The 23,590-nt window shown below is 43.0% G+C and overlaps 1 protein-coding gene across 2 annotated transcripts in view; it reads left to right on the top strand.

Moving 5' to 3' along the window:
• Nucleotides 1–21,476, top strand: part of LOC145413722 (protein PBDC1) — a 64,658-nt gene extending 43,182 nt beyond the window's left edge. For both annotated transcript variants that reach the window (XM_080283379.1, XM_080283378.1), the window contains exon 6: nucleotides 21,223–21,476. In XM_080283379.1, the coding sequence (XP_080139505.1) occupies nucleotides 21,223–21,444 (222 nt within the window). In that variant the 3' untranslated portion in view covers nucleotides 21,445–21,476. The remainder of the gene's footprint in view (nucleotides 1–21,222) is intronic.
• Nucleotides 21,477–23,590: the final 2,114 nt, after the last annotated feature.

A 23,590-nucleotide genomic window follows, 5' to 3' on the forward strand; every position in this document is an offset into this window, starting at 1 on the left:
CTTGATTTGGATTCATACTCATCTACAGTAAAATCTCAGATTTTGACAGTTTAGAATTCGATGATTCGAATTTAGATGCATTTTGGAGTGGTCTGCCTACCTCACTTTTGGCACAAAATCGCGAATTTCGATGCTGTCACGGGCTTCATAAGCAGAAACAGTCAAAGATCATCACCTTCTTCAGGCCAATTACTAGGGTCTTGTAAGATATAACCATCCAAGAGGGTGAGGAGGAAGATGTTGACACTGCAGATGTCCAGATACTCAAGGATGATTTTTATTTTGAGGAATTTGGGTTGGATACCTCCACAGAGGAGGCTACTTCAACTAAGTGGTCCACCCCTGCCACACACCAGCAACACCAGCCAGCCAAGTGATAATATTCCATAACCTAAGGTTAGTACTGTACTGTACAGTGTGTTGCAACTACTGTAATAAAAACTGTGACAGGATACTGACAAACTGTAACAAATTTTGCTATATTCTACACTACAGTACAGTATGGCAATACAGTGCAGAACTGCAGTTACTTAACCTCAGTTATAGATCATAAAGTTTACAGGGTGTGTGGGGAAAAAATCATGATTTTACGTAGTGAAGTTGGGAGGCCCTGGACCCAAATTGATTTTTCCCATGAGAGGTTCAGTTTAAATTTCGATGTTTTGAATTTAGGTGTGTTTTTTTGGTACATATGTCCATCGAAATTTGAGATTTTACTGTAGTTTGCTTTTCTTCCTTTCCCATTCTTCTTCCAACCTCTTATTCTCCCTCTTAAGCTGTTTTATTTCATTAGAGGCAGAGTCATTACTCACTTTTAATTCTGTAACTTCTCTTTCTTGTTCATCACTGCGGGTACAATCTTTTTCAAGTTTATTCCATAGAATTTTGATCTCGTTTTCCTGCTCTTTGGTCCCTTCCTGTAACTCTCTAATAACTGCAAGGGACAGCATGGTGGAATGATGAGGTGAAACGAGCTGTGGAACAAAAGAAGAAGGCATATGGTGAATGGTTGGCGAGTAGAGGTAGGGGAGAAGATGAGAGAGAGAAGAGAGAGGTATATGTGAGCAGGAGAAGGGAGGTTAAGAGACTGGTGAAGGAGAGTAAGAAGAAAGTGGATGAAGAGTTTGGGAGGAATCTGAGTGTGAAATGGAGGGAGAGTAAGAAATTGTTTTGGAAGGAGGTAAAGAAAGTAAGGCAGTGTGAAAGGGGAAATAGTAGGGGAGTGAAGGATAGGAATAATAGATTGTTGGTGGAGAAGAGAGAGAAATTGAGGAGATGGAAGGAGCACTTTGAGGATTTGTTGAATGTAGAGAGTGAGAGCAGTGTGAGTATAAGTGGCTGGGGAATGGCTGGGAGAAGAAGAGAGATGAGAGGAGGAGGAAGAGATCAGTAGGTCGGAAGTAGTGGAAGGCGATGAAGAAGATTAAGCTGGGAAAGGCCCCAGGAATTGATGGAGTGTGTGGTGAAATGCTTAGGTATGGGGGTGAGATTGTTGTGGAGTGGATATGGAAGCTGTGTAGATTGGCTTGGGAAGAGGGAAGGGTTCCAGAGGACTGGAAATCAGGTATAATTGTTCCTCTGTACAAAGGAAAAGGGGAGAGAAGTATGTGGTAACCATAGGGGTATTTGCCTTCTTAGTGTGACTGGTAAAATATATGGTAGAATACTCATTGATAGGGTTAGGCATATGACAGAGGAGCTAGTTGGAGAAGAACAAGGGGGATTTAGGAAGGGAAAAGGGTGTGTAGATCAGATATTTGTTCTAAGATGTTTAGTGGAGAAGTATCTAGAGAAGGGAAGGAAAGTGTATGCTGCCTTCATGGACCTGGAGAAAGCTTATGACAGAATAGATAGGCAAGGTATGTGGAAGGTATTAAGAATATATGGAGTGGAGGGGAAATTGTTGAGTGCTGTAAAGAGTATGCAGGGAGCTAGGGCTACGGTGCGAGTGGATGGTGAGCTGAGTGAGTTCTTTGATCTCAAAGTGGGACTGAAACAGGGGTGTGTAATGTCTCCATGGCTGTTTAATATATATATGGATGGGGTTGTAAAGGAGGTACAAGGTAGGGCAGTGGATGTGGGGGTGGCCCTAATGAATGAGGGTGAGATTTGGATGCTTCTGGTGTTGCTGTTTGCTGATGATACAGTATTGTTGAGTGAAGATGAATGGGAGTTGCAAGGTTTGGTGAATGAATTTGGGACAGTGTGTAGGAGGAGGAAGCTGAAAGTTAATGTAAACAAAAGTAAAGTTATGGTGTTTGAGAGGAATGAAGTCACAGAGTGTGCAGTGAGGTTGGATGGTGAGGATATGGAGAATGTGAGTGCATTCAAGTACTTGGGTAGTGTGATGAGTAAGGATGGAACTTTGGGGGATGAAGTACGTGAAAGGGTACAGCAGGGAAGGAAGGTTGTTGGTACACTGAAAGCAGTGATGAGAAATAGGGAGGTGAGTATGGAAGTTAAGAAGACACTGCATGATGGTATTGTGATCCCTACCCTGACGTATGGAAGCGAGGCGTGGACATTGCAAGAGGGGAACAAGTCAAGAGTGAGAGCAGTGGAAATGAGTTACTTGAGAGGAGCATGTGGAGTGACGTGGAGGGACAGGTCGACAAATGAAGAAGTGAAGGAACGTTGTTGGGTAGATGTGGATGTGGTTGAAAAGATTAGGAGAAATACACTGAGGTGGTTTGGACATGTGGAGAGAATGGAGAATGAGAGACTGACTAAGAGGGTGTATGTAGGTGAGGTGGAGGGAGGGAGAGGGAGGGGTAGACCGAGGATGAGGTGGAGGGATGGAGTTGAGAGGTATATGAGGGAGGGGGGGGTGAGTTGGGGGGAGGGGAGTCAAATGGTGGGTGACAGAGTGACTTGGAGGCGTTTTGTCTGCGGCCACCCTTTGCGGGATTAGGGCGTCGGGCTATAGATAGATAGATAGATAGACCTTTTTTATCTCCTGGACATTCCTCTTCACTGTTTTCTCTATTCCTGTTACTCTTATTTGGTTCAGTTTAATACTTCCATTTCCCACATCCTCCTCAGAGAAGCCCTCAAACTCTTTCTTGCCAGTTGTAAACAAAGCACCGTCCTATTCTGCCATGATTCAACCATATGGAGACTTTCTTTTTCCACCATATTTTGTTCTTTTTATGACCGAAACCGCAGTTTTTTTTTTTAACTACTGACTAACGGGACCACCACTCACACACTCATTAACCCAATCACAAATAGGCAGGTCTCCTTTTCGTCACTGATTCAGTGTGTGTGTGTGTGTGTGTGTGTGTGTGTGTGTGTGTGTGTGTGTGTGTGTATGTATGTGTGTGTGTGTGTGTGTGTGTGTGTGTGTGTGTGTGTTTGCATAGCAGTGCACCCAGCACATGAGGCCTGAGGTGGCTGTTAACATTTTTGTTTTACTGTGAACATCATAATGCAATAATTTCTTGCTGCAGCGTGTTGATAGTTATGTTCTATACTTTTAACATATCCTAGTGTACTGTGTTTGTATTAGCAGTGGGACCAAGAGTGCTAAGCATGAAATCAGTTTGAGATGTCACTGCCAGTTAAGAATGACGGGTGGGGTACGTGGTTGGGTAGGGGTATGGGGGAGGGTTTGGAGCTGGGGTAGAGGCAGGTGGAGCTCGTTTCTCCCCCCCCTTTCCCTCTTCCCTGGGTGTACAGGGGTAGGAAGGGGGTCCCCTTGGGCAAGAATTAGTCATCATGAGTGTACAGTACCCCTCCTATTTTTGGCACTGTTTTCAGGTTATTCTGCCACCGCAGACAGGCTTCTTAATCCGAACACCTCCAGCAGGTGTAGAGTTGTCCCATGTGGTCTTGTGGCAAACATTCACTCCTAGCAAATGTCCAAGAACCCCTCCTGAACCTGCTAGAGCGGGGCAATGACCAGTGACATGTGGTGTGGTGATGGTGGCCTACCCACCTCAGGAGACTCTGAAGACAAACGCAAACTTACGTCCAACAGAGACTCAGCAGCTGTTGACGTTTTCAGTTGCGGGTCCAGTGATGAAGACAGGAAATAAGGTGGTGGCGGTGGTGGTGGTGGTGGTGGTGGTGACAGTGGCCTAGCACTCATGGGGGTCGCAGGCTTGAAGAAGGAGTTGATCTTGGTCTGACGATAGGACCGACGATTCTGCAGGAGGATGACAGTGTCCCAGACTGCCCGCAACTCCATCGCCAGGCTGAGCGGCACTAACTCCCTGTCGCAGTGTGGGTGCTCAGCATACTCCAGCACCCCCTCCAGGCAACCACGGAGGATACTGAGACGAGGGAGTGAAGGAGTTGCGCAGGGCTGAGAGTCGGGGTCCCCATCCTTGTCCTCGTCGGTCTCGCTGTCCTCTTCCGTGCCGTGGAGGCGGCAGTGGCGATCTCCACATCAGACATGGTTTGACAACCAGGATCATCGCCGTTGTCGTCCAGCCAATCCCTCACGTTGTCGATGTCCACCCGCTCTCCTGCTTTTCTAAGGTGGCTGTGGAAATCATCCACGTCAGACCCTTCAAAGTTGTGCTCGGCTTCAATTCCCTGGAGGAGATGAGACAATCCGCCTTCGAGGATTTTCACGGAGACTTCCTGCCACGCGTTCACCCAGTTTAACACTGCAGACTTCAGGTCGTAATGCTGAAGATCCTGCAAGGTCTACTCCCCACGTGTGTCCTCGGCCATGTCCTCGTCCTCCTGCACCACCATCACCTCGTTTAGGAACCTCTGGCAGTACAGTCTCTTCACATCCACTATAACATCCTGGTCTATTGGTTGAATCAGAGCAGTTGTATTAGGTGGTAGAAACATGCAGCTGATCCTCCTGTCATAAGCAGCCAAATCCTTCTCAGACGGATGCATGGGGACATTAACCAGAAGCAGGAGTGCCTTCACCTGGTTGCAAGTAATACCAAGGACCTCCGTTTTATAATGGATAACCTCCTTGATGAAGTGTCTGTGGAACCATTCTTTGAAGATCTTAGTGGTAAACCAGGCCTTCACAGAATGGTACCACACAACAGGCAGGCTATCCATCAACCCCCAGAGACAACGTGGTTGTTTTGCATGCCCAACAACAACGGGTTTGAGGCAGTGCGACACGTTAGCATTGTCACAGCACAAAACAGAGACACGTTGTTTGGACAACTTCCACAGTTTTCTCCCTTTCCTCATCCAGAGTGTTGGTGGGCAAGGAGCCATAGAGCAGACCTGTTTTGTCAGCGTTATAGACAACCACGGGCAAGGCCCTCGTCCTTGATCAGGCTCTGCACTTTCTGGCAAAACGGGTCTGCTTCCTCCACTGCCGAGTCCAAGGCTTTGCCATGTGCTTTACGGCCAGTAAGTCCATGGGGAATCTTGAAGTGAAAGAGCCATCCCTTGGATGCATTGAAGTTGTGAACGTTGTGCAGATGTGCAAACTTCTCGACAGCAGCCTGCACCTCAGTCCCACGCACTTGCACACTGGCACCATGTTGCTGGCAAAACCACATCAATGTCAACCAATCAGTAATGGCGTGCCAGGCCTGGGCCATTACCTTCCTGTCACCCCCATGTGTGCATTTGCTGAAGTCCTATCTTTACCGCGTAAGCTTGTTGCATGACTTCTTGGTATCAAATGGTGTTGAACAGGCTAGATCATATTTACGAAGTATGCGTCCTGTGGTCCAGCCCATGTCAACCTTGCCCAATATCTCACGTTTCTTCACCAGAGTCAGAACCTTCGTCTTCCGCTTCTCAGGTTGTGGTGGGGCCATCACCACACACACGAGAATACAGAAGAGGAGGGCCACAACCTGAAGAAGATAGGGGACCACCACAAAAGCAACCACATTCACAGCCGTTCTTGCAAGCTAGGCACTCAGGCGAAACAAAGGCGGGAATTTAGGTGCAGGCTTGTTGGCCAGCAAGCAGTACAACGCTGCCATTGTGCACCCTACAGTTGCTTTCGAGCACAGACAAAGCAAAACGCGGCAAACTGACATCTGCATATATGGTTCACTTTCGTTTGCCCAGGCAAGGGTTAGCACATGACAGCAGCAGCGGATGACCAGTACATCCTTGCCTCAGGCAGTGTATGGCTAATATGGCCTGCCAGACGACTCTGACTATTTAGTAGGGAAGCGGACAGTCACACATGGTGAGGGGTTTCGCACTAATCCTTGAGGCCGGGGGACTGCCATTCGGTGTAGAGGTGTACGGGCGCTTTTATTGTACATTTACTTGTGGCTTGTGGTCTGTGTTACATTTTTTTTTTTTTTTATGTGTCCAACTCTGGGCTTAGGCTTCACAGCCTGTTCCCAAGGCCCTGTAGTCCTCCTACATATCATACACCACTACATGTCACCACTTTGGCGCTAACATCCACCGTCCATATTGAATACATGCTAGGGCTGTCTCATACAAGACTGGTGTATTGGTATTAATGGGGGTATATGCATGGTCGCTACCAGTTACCCTCAGCCAGGAACGACGCTCTTCCCGTCATTTCAAAACTAACCATAGGATTTTCTTAAAAATATGCTCAATGTGTTTCCCAGGCAAAATTATGTAAGCTGTCATATCCTAACCAATCCCATTAGGGCCGCATGGCTAAGGTGGCTGGCTGTGATATTGAAATGAATACCCATACTGAACAGAAGTGTACTGTACAGTGAATACACACATACAATACTGTGTACTATAATATGCATTTATACAGAGATTACTGTACTGATATTGCAATCATATCATGGGAAGGATTCTCTCTCTCTCTCTCCTGTTGGCTGCGTGAGAACAATTGGTAGGGAGGTGGATGGCTGCTGTCACCGAACATATACTCGTGGCTTCTGGTTTGTGTCTGATGGTGGTGGTGGTTGGGAAAGACTTATCCCAGTGGCTGCGTGACATTGGATGTTTGATAGAGAGGCGGACGGCCACTGTCACTGAACACGTGCTCGTGGCATGTGGTCTGTTTTCGATGGTGGTGGCAGTTGGGAAAACTTAGCTCGGTGGCCATGGGAAATTGGACATTCGGTGGGGATGTGTATGGATGTTTTGACAATGCTTGCAGGTTACAGTCTTATTATTTGGGTGTTGGAGGCTCATTGGGAGTGATTAGATGATCGCACAGCTTTGACCATTTTGTACATGGGCTGGCAGACATTTTAGCTCTGGTTGTGCGTTGTGGCCTACTTCCCATTAACGGCTGGAGCCCAGCGTCCATGATACTAAATGTTTGAACATGTCAGTTGGCCGGCCAAAGTTCTCGGGGATTTTTACATCCGGATAATAGCAAGTAAGTTTGGATAATGGTTTAATAGAGCCAAGGTCCAGCGTGTGGATAATGAACACATCCGGATAATGGACATGTCTGGATACTGAGCATCCGGATAAATGAGGGACTACTGCATTTGATTATTGTAGTGAATGTATAATACAGTACAGTACAGTACTGCAATGGTAGTGAAAACAGTTTAACCCGCCGCGTGCCAGCTATTTTCAGCCCAATGGGTCACCTCCATGCCGGCCATCTTTTGTTTTTTTTTATGGGAGGGGGACTAAAATGATAGATTTTGATGTGAAAACAACGAATTTCACCATTAAATTACTTACCAAAGCTCAGAAATGGGTTTTATTGAGTCCTGCATACTCATGTACAGGTATTCCGGCTCTCTTATGCTCACCATGTAGGTGAGAGAAAGCCGTTTTCTATGTAAGTTAGACTCAGGTGTTTATGCTGGGAAGGTATAGCAATGTTCAGGACACTTATCTAATTACTTATTACTTCAGCATCTGCCACAATTTTCCTGTCTCTCTCACTGTGAATGCATTGTCTTACACTTACTCAAAGATAGGTACAATCTAACTTCACTGTGTACAATCCTGGCACTTACAAGAAAGTATTAACAACTTGACTTCACAGTGTACAGTCCTTACACTTAAGAGAAAATATTTACAACTTGATTTCACTATATATAGTCCTTACACTTACGTGAAAATATTTACAACATGCCTTGACTATGTACAGCACTGGGTGAGGCACACAGGCACAGTGAGGCAGAGCAAGCGTGAAGGGGGGAGCAAGTGGGTGTATGGCCTTGACCGCCTGAAGCATGGTAGAGGAACAGATATCATACATGGCTGCCAATTTTTACCCACGAATCTTGAAAAATGCAGTCACTGTGAATTTTTAAATTTTAAACTGTTTTAAAATGGCACTGGCATTGCCTGCAGCTCTTCATCACGCCGTTTTAAAACAACACTGGCACAAGGCAGGTTAAAAACCGTTGTGCGATCCAGACTAATGTCTGATATATCAGAGAAAGTCTGGGTTAGCAGGAGGAAGTCCAGATATAGCTTTTATTGGAATTTTGCTTTTTTGGGAATGGCTTGGGTCCCAATTAGTCTATAATACTGAGGTTTTACTATGAGAAAAAGGTTTGTATTCTTGTCTGGAAGCAGAAGAACATTCCTACCAAAGAAATGGGACAACAAACTGGACGGTCAGAAGAGTCAGTGAGGACAGTGGCAGCCAGTGCCCGTAGCGTCCCACCAAGTGTTGTCCCGCCGAGAAAACTTCATCCACAGCAACATCACAAGACAATGAAGGCTTCCAACGATCTCCTAAGGTGTGAGGTGCTTAAAACAAGGCATCTCTATCCGCACCATCCAACACCGGCTGCAGAAAGACCTAAACCTGCCATCATGCTTGCCATGTTTGACCAAACAAATGTTCTAGAAATGGCTTCAGTTTACAAAAAAACTACAAGGATTGTACCTCAGAAGACTAGAGGAAGGTGATGTTCACTTATGAGAGCATCTCTACCTGTTTTTGTCCCCGTATTGGGCAGGTAAGTAGGCATCGCAACCATAGTCTTTACAACCACCACTACACACATTAGACTGTCAAGCACAATGATAGTTTAATGATGTTGGGTTCTTTTATTAGGGAAGTGGGGAGAGGAGACTTCTGCTTTCTTCCTAAAAACATGATGATGAATTCTAACTTGTATGTCCAGGTACTGAACAACCATCTCCTACAATTTTATGACATTCATGGTTGCACACATTATATTCAGGGCCTTGCCCCATATCGCAAGGCAAAAAGAGTTATTCGCCATATAGATGAGATTCACATGTTGGTCAAGGAAATGAATGCAGATTGCGTCCAAAATTTAGCTGACATCATGCTCTGTTGCCTCTATTTTGTAAGTTAGGTCTAGTGCAACATGACCAAGCATTAGGATGCAGTTATGCTGCATAGTTTTGTGTGTATCATTAATGTGTTCCATGGATTTTTGTTGTTGCTGTTTTTACATTATGCCCTGTGCAGTCAGTTTCTTCTGCAGAGTATATATATATATATATATATATATATATATATATATATACACACACACATATAGAAGAGCTGCATTGTTTGTTTGTCCTTTAGTCATGCTCAGACCTTGGGCCAGAGACCCCCAGACCCAAAATATTCTGAATCAGGGTGACCCAAGGATGGTTTTAGGGGGGTTGAAATTCAGAACTGGGTCATTCGAGGTCACCGGTAGAATGCTTGCCTTTTTGGCCCAGGCAACGCCAGGTACCCCTGCAGCCCAATTTTTGGCATGGAGACTCACAGGACTTCCAGTTTGTACATATGCTGTGTGAGGTTGACCTCTGAGGTCCTTTGAGGTCACCGGTAATACACACTTGAATGACTGGACACAGTAGTCCAATTTTTGGCATTGAGACTCACATGACCTCCAGTTCGGATGTAAGCTATGTGAGGTTGACCTCCAAGGTCATTTGAGGTCACCAGTTGGAGGTCATTTGAGGTCACTGGTGGTAGTAAATAAGTGCACACAAACACTATGTGTTAGCAGCAAAAGCTGAAATAGAAAGTTCCTGGACCTCTTATAAACTCTCTTCATACACATTTTTTTGGAGTAGAAAGAAAGACTGAACTAGGACAAATAGGATTAGAGTGCTCACCTTTTTGGTGCAACAACTTCCGGGTACCTCTGCTAGTATACACTCAACCCTTGGCTATCACTCCCAGTTGGTCCCGCTATGGCTGCGCTATAGCTGAAACCATGATAGCCGAATTGAAGAACTTATGGTAATAATTCTAATTGGTGCCATGACCTCAATATTTACCTCTAAGATACCTTTTTTGTACCACATATTAATATATAATAGTCTAAAAATGAGCATGTTCTATGATGTGATCATGATTCTTATAAATACCCCTCACAGTTGATTCATTGATGTTATGTTTCTTCCCCACACTTCGCTTGGTCTCACCATTCTCTATAAGTTTCACATTTCCAGTTTATCTGCATAACATAGGTTCTTCCTCTTCTTTATTTCCCTGCCAGGTGCCGCAGCATTATGTTGGGTGATGGTAGGGGGACGGGGAGGGGGTACGTTGGCCATGGTCATATCATAAAAAAGGTTATTGTTCTCGCTATCACTGTTCACGGTCTGAGGGCGCGCACTTGAATGGTTTGGCGGGCAGGAGACTCGGTCAGGCGGCCAATCAGTGCTCGGTTGGCGCTGATGTCACACGACCAATCACGAAGTGAAGCTTTTGTTGGCTGGGTGGAGCACTGGAGCCTGGCCTTTTTGAAATTTTCGAACATTTGTGGTGCGTGATAGCAGGCATTTAGTGAGTGATAAAGGTATTTGGGTAGTTTTTTGTATAGGAGTGATAGCGAGATACGCTATAGCGGAACCCGTGATAGCCGAGGGTTGAGTGTATATATATAAATATATATATATATATATATATATATATATATACTATATATGTATATAAGCAACATTGGGTCTGGTTAGTACTTGGATGGGTGACCGCCTGGGAACACCAGATGCTGTTGGCATCCCTACGTGTCAAGTGGGGTTGGTGGAGGATTAGTGCCCCTCCCTGTAAAACAATTAACTCTAAGCGCTTGACCACCCCGTTTGGGATACATGGCATCTGGCAATGGATGGATGGATGGATATATATATATATATACTCCCCCAGTATCCCTGCTTGTCGTAAAAGGTGACTAAAAGGGTTGGCGGAGGGTTAGTGCCCCTCCCCGGAAAACAACTAACTAAAAAAACAAACAAGAAGCCTCGGACAAGGACTGACCAATCGATGACGACCCAGGACCGGACAAAGGACTTGGTAATGAGTACATGGAATGTAAGAGGAGCGAATGATGAGGTGAAAGAGAGAGAGATTGTCCAGGTGCTTGAGGGTGCGAAAGTGGATGTATGTGGAATAACTGAAACAAAATGGAGAGGAGAAAGTGTGAGAGAATGGGAGTATGGATGGGGTATATGTGCAGGAGTAGGTGAGAATGAGAGGGCAAAGGAAGGAGTATGTATAGTTGTGAGTAAAAGATGGAAGAGGAGCATAAGACAGTATGGATCAGTTGGGTCAAGGATTGTGTGGGTAAAGTGGAAAGTTGGAATACAAATGTGGGCGATTGTGTGTGTGTATGCGCCAATGCAAGATCGTGCTAGAAGAGTGAGAGAAGAGTTCTGGACAAATGTGGAAGTGTGCATGGAAAAGTTTGGAAGGAATGAGAGAGTGTTTTTGATTGGTGATATGAATGGTAAAGTTGGGAATGTGAAGGTGGATGGAATAGTTGGTGAGTGGGGTGTGCCTGCTGAGATAGATGAGAATGGGAGTGTGTTAGTGGACATTTGTGCTGGGAGGGGGTTGGTGATAGCCAATACCCTCTTCAGGCATAAAATGATCCACAGGTATACATGGCGAGTGATGAGAAGGGTGGGTGGTGAACTGAATGAAAGGAAGGCAATGATTGATTATGTGTGTGTGGATGAAAGGATGCGAAGATGTGTAAAGGATGCAAGAGTGTATAGAGGTTGCGGGAGTGGACTTTCTGACCACTACTTGGTGGTGGGCAGAATTAGAATGCAAGTAAGATGGAGGAATAGAAGAGGGGAAAGACGAGAGGAAGGAGTAGTTGCAAGGAGAGTGGAAAGGTTACAAGAGGATGAGAAAAAGGCAGAGTATAAGAGAGAAGTGGAGGAACGATTGGGCAAATATGAATTGGAGCAGATGGGAGACGTGGAAGGTATGTGTAAGATATTTACAGAAGAAATATGTGCAGCATGTGATGTGGTGTGTGGAAGGAAGAGAAGACGAAGGGGGGTGCAAGGAACAGCGTGGTGGACTGAAGAGGTGAAACAGGCTGTGGCACAAAAGAAGAAAGCATACAATGAATGGATGAGAAATAGGGGCGTGGAAGAAGTTGAGAGGCGGAAGAGAGAGTTATATGTGGAAAGAAAGAGAGAGGTGAAAAGATTAGTAAGAGAGAGTAAGAAGAGAGTGGATGAGGAATTTGGAAGGAATTTGAGTGTAAAGTGGAGGGACTGTAAGAAAATGTTCTGGAGAGAAGTGAAAAGAGTAAGACAGGGTGGAAGTGAAGTTAGCAGGGGAGTGAAAGATAAAAATGGTAGATTACTAGTGGAGAAGGGAGAAAAAGTGAACAGATGGAGAGAACACTTTAAGGAATTGTTGAATGTAGAGGATGGAAGTAATGCGAGTATGAGTGGCTGGGGAATGGCTGGGAGAAGGAGAGAGGTGAGAAGACAGGAAGAAATCAATAGGATAGAAGTTGTGGAAGCAATGAAGAAAGTTAAATCGGGGAAAGCCCCAGGAATTGATGGAGTGTGTGGTGAAATGCTGAAGCATGGGGGAGAGATAGTAGTAGAATGGATGTGGAAGATGTGCAGATTGGCCTGGGAGGAAGGTAGAGTCCCGGAGGATTGGAAGTCAGGTATAATTATTCCCTTGTACAAAGGAAAAGGGGAAAAAGAAGTGTGTGGTAATCATAGGGGCATTTGTCTTCTTAGTATAATAGGAAAAGTGTATGGCAGGATACTTATAGACAGAGTTAGAGAAAGAACAGAGAAATTAGTTGGAGAAGAACAGGGAGGCTTTAGGAAGGGAAGAGGTTGTGTAGATCTGATATTCATTCTTAGATCTTTAGTGGAAAAGTTTCTAGAGAAGGGAAAGAAGTTGTATGCGGCTTTCATGGATTTGGAGAAAGCATATGACAGGGTGGATAGACAAGGATTGTGGAAAGTGTTAAGAATATATGGAGTAGATGGGAAGTTGTTGAATGCTGTGAAGAGTATGTACGATGGTGCGAAGGCTGCAGTGCGTGTGGATGGTGAACTAAGTGAATTTTTCTCTTTGAAAGTTGGTTTGAAACAGGAATGTGTCATGTCTCCATGATTGTTCAATCTGTACATGGATGGGGTAATAAAAGAAGTACAAGGTAGGGTAGTGGATGTTGGAGTGGCCCTGGTGAGAGAGGATAGTGTTTGGAAACTCCCTGTACTGTTGTTTGCAGATGATACTGTGTTGTTGAGTGAAGACGAAGGGGAGCTGCAGGGCTTGGTGGATGAGTTTGGGAGAGTGTGTAAGAAACGGAATCTAAAGGTGAATGTAGGGAAGAGTAAAGTGATGGTCTTTGAGAGAGGTGAAGTTAGTGAATGTACAGCGAAGTTGGATGGTGAGGAATTGGAAAATGTGAGTACGTTTAAGTACTTGGGTAGTGTGATGAGTAAGGATGGAGGTTTGGAGGGTGAAGTGCTTGAAAGGGTACAGCAGGGAAGAATGGTTGCTGGTTCTTTGAAAGCAGTGATAAGAAATAGGGAAGTGAGCATGGAAGTGAAAAAGTTACTACATGACAGTATTGTGATACCAACTCTAACGTACGGAAGTGAAGCTTGGACATTGTTGGAAGGACACAAGTCAAGAGCGAGAGCAGTGGAAATGAGTTATTTAAGAGGAGCCTGTGGAGTCACATGGAGAGACAGGCTGACGAATGAAGATATAAAGGAACGTTGTGGTGTGGATGTGGATGTGATAGGAAGCGTTATGAGGAACACACTGAGGTGGTTTGGCCATGTGGAGAGGATGGAGGGTGAAAGACTGACGAAGAGAGTGTATGTGAGTGAGGTGGAGGGGGGAAGAGGGAGGGGGAGGCCGAGGATGAGATGGAGGGATGTGGTGGAGAGGTATATGAGAGAGGGGGGTGTGAGTTGGGAGCAGGGCAGTGAAATGGTGGGGGACTGGACGACTTGGAGGCGATTTGTTTGTGGCCACCCCAAACGGGATTGAGGCGTCTGGCAATAGATAGATAGATATATATATATATATATATATATATATATATATATATATATATATATATATATATATATCTGTCTATCTATCTGTCTATCTGTCTATCTATCTATCTATCTATAGCCAGATGCAATAATTCTGTAAGGGGTGGTCATTTGTCTGAGTTAATGGTTTTACGGAAAGGAGCTCTAACCCTCCTCCACCCCACTTGTTGAAACGTAAGGAATATGTGTAGGTTAGTTATGGTTACCACTCAGTGTTGTAAGTGATTTCTTGGCTCACAGGAAACTATTAGGTTTGTCACATAATGTAACGCCACCTGGAAAGGAAAGAAGAGTAATAAAAAGTGGCAGGAATGATGGGAGAAATTGGAAGAGAAGAGGGTAGACACAGAGAAAGAATGATAAATGTGAAGGAAGAAGTAGGCAGCACTTCAAGTGAATGGATGATGGTCACCACCACTTGCCACAGAATTGTGGATACTAAATTTTTGGGAAATCTTCCTAGTAACCAGACAAACTCACCTGGGAAGCTTCATTGAAATCCATCCAATAGCCTAGGAGGAGTTAAAGCACACACACAGACTCACAGACAGGCTGGCTCTTGCCTGCCGGTACAGGGCACGTTACTATAAAATCATACCATCCTGCTTCGGAGGATTGAGGAAATAAAAATAATAATAACTTGATCATTGTGTTTGTATTCTGTTTCATTGTAAATGTGTACCATTTGTTTCTTACTGGAGTGCAGTCATTTGTGTATACTCTCCTGTGCTTATCATTGCTTGTGTATCCTTCACCTTTTTTTTTTTTTTTTTTTTTTTTTTTTACTGCCAGACAGCAATATTTAGCTGAAGGAAGCACTGTGTTCTTAACCCCTAAAGTGCCAACAGGATCGATTGATCTTTTTTCAGGATTACTCAAGATACCAAACATGATCGATCAAGGGGCTCGGAAAAACTGGGGAAAACATACTCTGCCCTGATTGTGACGTATATCCCTTCCAACCAGTCAGAACTAAGTGCTGAATAGGCAGGAAGCAGGAAAGAATGGGATGGGAGTGCATAGAAAACAGGAGTTGTTCTGCCTGGAAGGGTAACTTTTTTCAAGTTTGACGGGCTGTAGCTCATGAACCTTGACGGGCTGTCGCTTATGAACCAGTTGGTCTAAAATGCTCTGGTTTGTGGCATAAGGTGTGTAAATCCAGGCTCTAAACTTTGGGTATAACTCTGTTCACTTCTGTAAGAATCGAAAAATCGGCCCCATGTATGGATTTTCACGCCAGTATGGTTGATCATATTGCGTATCCTAGGGGTTAACCTGTCACTGTGCCATTAGGATTTCCCATTCATTCTGTAGTGTGCGAAAATCACTGGTTTACAATTTCTTTTAAGCCAGTTTTACCCTTTCAATATAAAAGAGAATGTCAGATTGAATTTTGCCAAGTATTAAGTATGTCTCATTTAGTTTGTTTGTAGTGTAGTTTCTGAAATTTATATCCTGAGTCATGAAAATACTAATTATTTTTGTTTTCATTACTAAAGAAAGCATGTAGTGAGTGGATGAGAAACAGGGGCGTGGAGGAAGTTGAGGGACGGAAGAGAGAGTTATATGTTGAGAGGAAGAGAGAGGTGAAAAGAATAATAAGAGAGAGAGAGCAAGAAGAAATCAGGTGAGGAATTTGGAAGGAATTTGAGTGTAAAGTGGAGAGAATATAAAAAAATGTTCTGGACAGAGGTAAAGAGAGTTTGACGGAGTGGTAAAGAAGTTAGGATGGAAGTTGTGGAAACCCTGAAGAAAATCAAAATGGAGAAAGCCCCAGGAATTGTTAGAGTGTGTGGTTAAATGCTGAAGCATGGGGAAGAGATAGTAGTAGGATGGATGTGGAAGGTGTGCAGATTGGCCTGAGAGGAAGGTAGAGTCCCAGAAAATTGAAAGTCAGGTATAATTATTCCCCTGTACAAAGGAAAAGTGGAAAAAGAAGAGTGTGGTAATCATAGGGGCATTTGTCTTCTTAGTGTAACAGGAAAAGTATATGGTAGGATACTTATTGGCAGAGTCAGGGAAGTAACAGAGGATTTAGTTGGAGAAGAACAGGGGGATTTTAGGAAGGGAAGAGGTAGTGTAGATCAGATATTCATTCTTAGGTCTTTACTGGTAAAAGTTTCTAGAGAAGGGAAAGAAGTTGTATGTGGCCTTCATGGATTTGGAGGAAGCATATGACAGAGTAGATAGACAAGGAATGTGGAATGCATTAAGAATATATGGAGTAAGTGGAAAGTTGTTGAATGCCATGAAGAGTATGTATGAGGGTGCTAAAGCTGTAGTGTGTGAATTTTTCTGTTTGAAGGTTGGGTTGAAACAGGGATGTATCATGTCACCATGGTTGTTCAGTCTGTATATGGATGGGGTTATAAAAGAGGTACAAGGTAGAGCAGTGGATGTTGGAGTGGCCCTAATGAGAGAGGGCAGTGTTTTGAAACTCGCTGTACTCTTGTTTGCAGATGATACTGTGTTGGTAAGTGAAGACGAAGGGGAGCTGCATGGCTTAAGAATGAGTTTGGGAAAGTGTGTAAGAAATGGAATCTAAAGGTGAATGTAAGGAAGAGTAAAGTTACGGTCTTCAAGAAAAATGAAGTCACTGCATGTACAGTGAGGTTGGATGAGGAGGAAATGGAAAATCTGAGTGCATTTAAGTACTTGGGCAGTGTGATGAGTAAGGATGGAAGTTTAGAGGGTGAAGTGCTTGAAGGGGTACAAAAAAGAAAAGTTGCTAGTTCTTTAAAAGCAGTGGTAAGAAACAGGGAAGTGAGCATGAAAGTAAAAAGGTCACTGCATGACAGTGTTGTGAAACCAACTCTTACGTATGGAAGTGAAGCTTGGACCTTACTGGAGGGACGCAAGTCAAGAATGAGAGCAGTGGAAATGACATGAATTATTGGAGAGGAGCATGTGCAGTCACATATAAAAGACAGACTGACAAATCAGGAAGTGAAGGAGCATTGTGGTGTGGGTGTGGATGTGATAGAATGCATTAGGAGAAATACATTGAGGTGGTTTGGCTATGTTGAGAGGATGAAGAGCGAGAGATTGACGAGGAGAGTGTATGTAAGTGCGGTGAGAGGGAGGGGGACGCCAAGGATGAGATGGAGGGATGGAGTGGAGAGGTATATGAGAGAGGGGGATGTGAGCTGGGAGCAGGGGAATGAAATGGCAGGGGACAGGGCGACATGGAGGCAATTTGTTTGTGGCCACCCCTTACGGGATTAAGGCATCTGGCAATAGATAAATAGGTAGGTAGATTACCGACAGTTACACAGTATTTAGTGTGATGAGAAGTAAGAGGATATGTGACTGGCACTTTTTGGTGTGATGAGATAAAATACCATATTTTCTAGCATGAGTATGCCAATTTTAAGGTCAGTGTCTGTGATAGTAAGACCTAAGCAGTGTTAGAAGATATTGATTTACAGTAGAAGGGCATGGCAGGAGATACACTGTACCACAGTATGAAAGACTGTGTGCTAAAGTATGGGTATACCAAATGCAGTGACACCCAGCTCTACATAGTTAATGTATTTGGACTGCCTTCTGCATATCAGAAAACCACATAGCTACTGTAATTAGTACAGTACTTTTTTTTTTTTTTTTTTTTAAGGTGAACTATGTACTTGTCTTGACCTTTTATATTATAGGAAGTGAGGGGACACTGTACTGGGAGCTTCCCATCTGCTTTATTTTATGTTAATTATGAGATAGATGAATCGTTTGCTTGACTTCACCACACAATATGAGTGTGGGAAATTCATTTTTTTTTTTTTTTTTTATAATAACAGAACGGGAATGAAAAACAAATGAATAAAAAAAAAAAAAATTCATACATTAGATTACTGGTGTCCTCCATTCTTAAAAAATCTGTTACAGTTGGACTTGAACAGCTGTAGGTTGACATTTGGAGGAAACAACTCTGGGGAAGTGCCTTCCTGCGAGATGCAGTTCAGGGAATAAAAGATTCTGGATAGGCAGAAGTTCTGCAATATGGCAGTATGACATTCCAGTCATGAGCGCCACCAGATGCCTGTGTAGCACTGGGGAAGGCATGGAGAGGTGGCACAATAGATGCAACTTTGTCTGAGCATATGCTATAAAAGTATCTGTAAATTATATAATGGAAAGGAGGTAACATTCCTTCTTACCTGTAGGGGAGGTAGTTTCTTTGTAAAAGCAGGGTTGTTAATAATTCTAATAGCTTTGTTCTGAATTTTTATCTAGTTGTTTTAGTGCAGCCTCTACACATCCATTCCACAAGGGTGAGCAATATTCCAACTGAGAGCACACTTGACTCTCATAAACTACAACCAACTGCTCGTCAGTGAAGAAGCTGTGAACTTTGTACAATAATCCAAGTTTCTTTGACATGGTTTCAGCAAGTGATCTGGCATGAGAGATCCAGCTTTTGGCACTGTTAAGTGAAACACTGAGAATTTCAATATTTTTTGAGATAGGATTATTGGTAGCATTGAAGGTAATATAACGTTGGGTCTGGTTAGTACTTGGATGGGTGACCGCCTGGAAACACCAGATGCTGTTGGCATCCCTACGTGTCAAGTGGGGTTGGTGGAGGATTAGTGCCCCTCCCTGTAAAACAATTAACTCTAAGCCGTTGGCCACCCCGTTTGGGATACATGGCGTCTGGCAATGAATGAATGAATGAAAAATTGAAGGTAATATAGGAATCTGGCAATATCTTTCTGTTAGTAAATTGTAAATACAAAGTATTTGGTTTTACTAGCATTAAATGAGACAAGGTTATTTTGTCCCCATTCAGTGATCTTAGATAAGTCATGATATATGGAGATGGCTGTACTGAGTTGTGAGTTAGAGATATTAAACTTTGTGAATGGGTGTTTATGTGTGATTGAACTGTGAAGTGTTGAGTCATCTGCATATGAATGGATGGGATAATGGGTGACAGATAAGAGATCATTAATATGAATTGGAAAAGGGTTGGAGCCAGAAATGATCCTTGTGGCATGCTGGCATTAACTGAGTGAAAATTGGAATATACATCATCTATTTTTTACTCTTACCTTTATGTCGCTGAGATATGAGGAAATCAGTGGAACAAAAGACATAAGTCCATGGCAAGGGAGTTTGGACAGCAGGAAACAGTGCAACACTCTGTCAAAAGCTTAAGAAATATCAAGGGCTTCTGCATGAGTTTCTCCATGTTGGTCAATTGATTGATGGATAGTGTGAGTCAGCAGATTGAACATATGGTATATGGTATAATAACCCGTCATCTGTGGCATAAGTATTCGAGGGTACCTCTGTTGTGTGCAAAAAAAGCACCAATTTTTAAAGTTTCTAGTATTCCAATTCTGGTCTTACCGATTGGTAGGGAATGTAATGAAGCATATGTTCCTAAATTTTTAGGGTGTCATGTGCAGTCTACGTGTCAAGTGGGGTTGGTGGAGGATTAGTGCCCCTCCCTGTAAAACAATTAACTCTAAGCCCTTGGCCACCCCGTCTGGGATACATGGCGTCTGGCAATGAATGAATGAATGATGTGCAGTAGCTTAGGTGTTACAGATATTTGAAGTTACGGTGCCATGACACCAGCCATGGCACTAATCTGAAAGAAATCGACATTGTCATTTTATTGGAAACTGATTTTAGGGTTATGCAGTGAAAGAATCTTGTATAATAAGGTAATTTAGATGCCTCCATTTGGCTTATAAATAAACAGCTGACCACAATTCATGTCCAAACAAAGTGCAGAAACTGTGATTTATGACTCAACTTCCATGATGTAAGTTGCTGTCAAACACTGGGCATTTTGGAATGTAACTTGCAGTTCTCTGGTTAACACTGTTCGGCTCTTTTGACTCACCCTCAGCTGAATAAAAGCAGGTGTCAGCTGGAATAGGGCCTAAACTACTAGAGTTATCTTGACCATTGGAGGGTTGATTGTCATGTCACAGTTTCAACACTTGGACTTTTATGGCTCAATTTCAGCTGAGGATAATTATTTGGTGATTGCTAGAGTAAAAAACAAAATTTGCAATATCCATGAGAGGGTTAGCAAAAATTCATATGTAGGGTAATTTAGATGTCAGTCTGTAGCCTTTCTCACATTTTCTGTGTTAGAGACATGATTGCCCTTGACATCCTGAACACTCTGCCGTTCCCATCTTCCAGCATTTATTAACCACCCAACCCTGTCTTACCTCCTGTCAACTCTTTACCTGCCTGTCTTAGCTCAGCTTTCCAACACTACACAGAATACATCAGCAACACCTCTCCCCCTTCAAACAACACTCCACTCCGCTGACATACACACAAGCATGTGGTCACCACAGCTATCCAAAATTCATCTAAATATCATCCTTTGTGAACCCCCTACCAGACATTCATTCCACAGAAATTGTCCCTACCAGTCAGGTTACAATGTGGCAATTGCCTTTCATTGCTTCAATTCTTTCATTCTTTTTTTTCGTAACCAGACACCTTAATTCTGGAAGGGGTGGCCACAAATGAATCACCTCCTTGTCACCAGTTTTCTCACATCAGTCTCACCCTCTCTCCTGCTTGCATCCCCCTCACTCATATGCCTCTCCATCTCATCTTTGGTTTCCCTTAACCCCACCAGCCCTCCACTTCACTCACACTCTCCTAGTCGGTTACTTATTCCCTGTTCTCCACCAATGGGCAAACCACTGGAAGGTACTTTTCCTAATGCTTTCCAGCACATCAGCTTTAGCACCAAAGCTCTCCTTCACTTCTTCATTTGTCTCTCTGTCTCTCCCTGTCACTCCTTGTGCTCCTCTCAGATAACCAGTTTCCACTTTTTCTTTCATGACTTGTCGGAGAAGTGACAACTCACGAATATTTCGTTATTTCTTCACAAGACAACATGCTTACTCAACTTATTCAGCTTACTCTCACAACATATAATAATTTATCAACATAACCTCAACAAAAGATCTAGAACCTCAACAAAAGATCTGGGAACACCTGTTAAGTGGCTGGCTTCCCACAGTCCACCTGGTTCATGTCTGAATAAACGATATCCCCCCCCCCTCTCTTGATGATCTTTCTTTGCAGAAGTGGCGTCCTTTCTGCATGTCCTTTGAAAAGGAGATAGAGGACTATAGTTTTGCCACCCTCATTCGTCTTGACTGCAGTGATGAATACTCTGAGGCTAACTCCATCATTGTCACACGCATCCAGTTCTTCTGTATTGAAATAGCACGTAACAGAGAGGGACATAATGATTCCATCCGCACTAAGTTTAAGCCACGCCCACGAACCAAGAAGACAGAGTAGCAATGGCATGGGTTGTTTTTATGTGTGTGTGTGTGTTTCACTTGTATTGTCAGGTTGAGTTCTGTGTTAATTTGTAGGATGAATCAAAGGTCATGTGTATGTATGTATTTCAGTTGCCAGCTTCATATGCCAGACATGAACAGGCAGCTCTCCTTGGTGTGCTGTACTGTATATGTTCAAGATGTCCTTTGAGTAAATGATCTGTATGGCCAAGGAGCACCTGTTTGTTACAGAAAAAGTGATCTTTCCCCACCCACTGCTTCATGCAAGGGAAGAGGCATGTTGGGTAAGAAGTGCATGTCCTGTGGATAAACATTTATTTAACTTGTGTGATATAATTAATGTTGCACTACCTGTTGAATTGTATAAGGTATACCAGCCCATTGTCAGCCTTTCCTGTTGCACTAATGTTTTGACTGTCTGTTAATACCAAGTTTAACTACAAGGATTTTTAATCACTGAACCCAAGTATGATTTTTTTTTTTTTTTCTTCCTTGGTATGAAGAAACACTTCCTCACCGGTTTAGATTTGATGTATTTTATTTTCCTACTTAAATACAGAAGTTCTCCAAATTAGGAGATAATAGCCAGCCAGAGGAATTCAGCCAAGAATTATAATTGATTCCAATTGTATGTAACTGAACATATCAAATAAAGCAGAATGGAGGTACATGTTGTAGATGCAGCTGAAGTAAATGAACTGTATGTAGAGTGAAGCTGATGAAGAATGAAGAGAGGGAAACAAACAAAATGCAAAAATGTTTTGGAAGAAAACATGAGTAAAGAAGACTGAGGTGTTGAGAGGGAGTTGTGATGAGTACTGGTTAACCATATTTGGAGGGCCCTTTGGTCACAGACATCTGGCTCTTAAATGATGTAACAAATTTTGCTCTGTACTACTTTCCAAGAATTTATCAGCATATTGAGATGGGTGTCCAGAATTTGCTGCAGTTTGGTGAGTTTGGGTTGGAAAGTTTCATAAATGTTAAGTTTATTAGCAAAAGTTGTATGTATTGAATTGATAACCCAGGCTCATCATTGGTCTTTGCAAGACAAAACATAAACGTAATCCCAGCAGTATACCATTTCTGTGAGTGTGAAGTCATTAAGTGAAAGTCTGTTTTTTCTTTAAAATAGATTGTTTCGATGAGTGTGGAATCATTAAGTGAATGTCTGTTTTTGCTTTGAAATTTATAGTATTTGTAAAAATGTTGCATTAACTGGTTGTAGTTGCGGCCACCCTTTGTGGGATTAGGGCGTCAGGCTATAGGTAGATAAATAGATAGAGAGTTGCGTATTCTACACCACATCGGGTGGGAGATACTAGGTGACTTTTACAGCACTAAATATGATTATAATCAGCAGTAACAGTAATACTGCAGCCCTCCATCTTCTGTTTGGGTTCATATCCAGATAAGCTTGGGAGTAACAGCAACAGCAACAAGAACAGCAGTATCATAATAGTAATGAGAACTGTCAATCCATATAAGTCTGTGACACTAAAAAAAGAAGTGATGCAGTATAAGTGTTAAGTAAAGCCAAACTACCATCACTGTAAAGCAGCAAGTGATCAGTGAATTTTCAGAATTTGGTAATTAGTACAACTGTTCTGCATGAATGAAAAATATGCATGTAGAATGGCAACCATACTGAAAAATGTCAAGACAGAGAAACACAGCACAAGTTGCAACTTCATGAGCCAGCAATAAGCGTTGCAAATTTTCTTCTATGAAGTTAAAGGTCTGTTGATATATGAGTAGTAATGAATGCAGGTGGAGCAGGTCAGGATATTGTTGAGTTTGATTAGATGATGGTGATGATGTTTCTGTTTTGTATTATACAGTATTTTCCGTAATGTTCTCCAATGATGTGATACTGAATCAGATAAATGTTTGCTTAGGTATGCCTACAGTACAGTAACCAAATTCTTTATAGGTAATATGTAAACATTGTGCCTTGCGACAATTGCCATGACATCGTCAGTTTCAGCTGAGAGACAGTTTAGATTATGTTTGAGCAGGTGAATTAGAATTAAACTGTAAAACAGGACAGGCATTTATTTACCAATATGAGTATCTCATAGTCATATGATTAGTGTAGACAGCCCACAGCATGATGAAAACCTAACCTGTGTTTCTTTGCTCTG

The sequence above is a fragment of the Coenobita brevimanus genome, chromosome 97, assembly GCF_032717465.1.
Source record: "Coenobita brevimanus isolate Jiangsu-jjx chromosome 97, ASM3271746v2, whole genome shotgun sequence".
In the NCBI taxonomy this organism is placed as follows: Eukaryota; Metazoa; Arthropoda; class Malacostraca; order Decapoda; family Coenobitidae; genus Coenobita; species Coenobita brevimanus.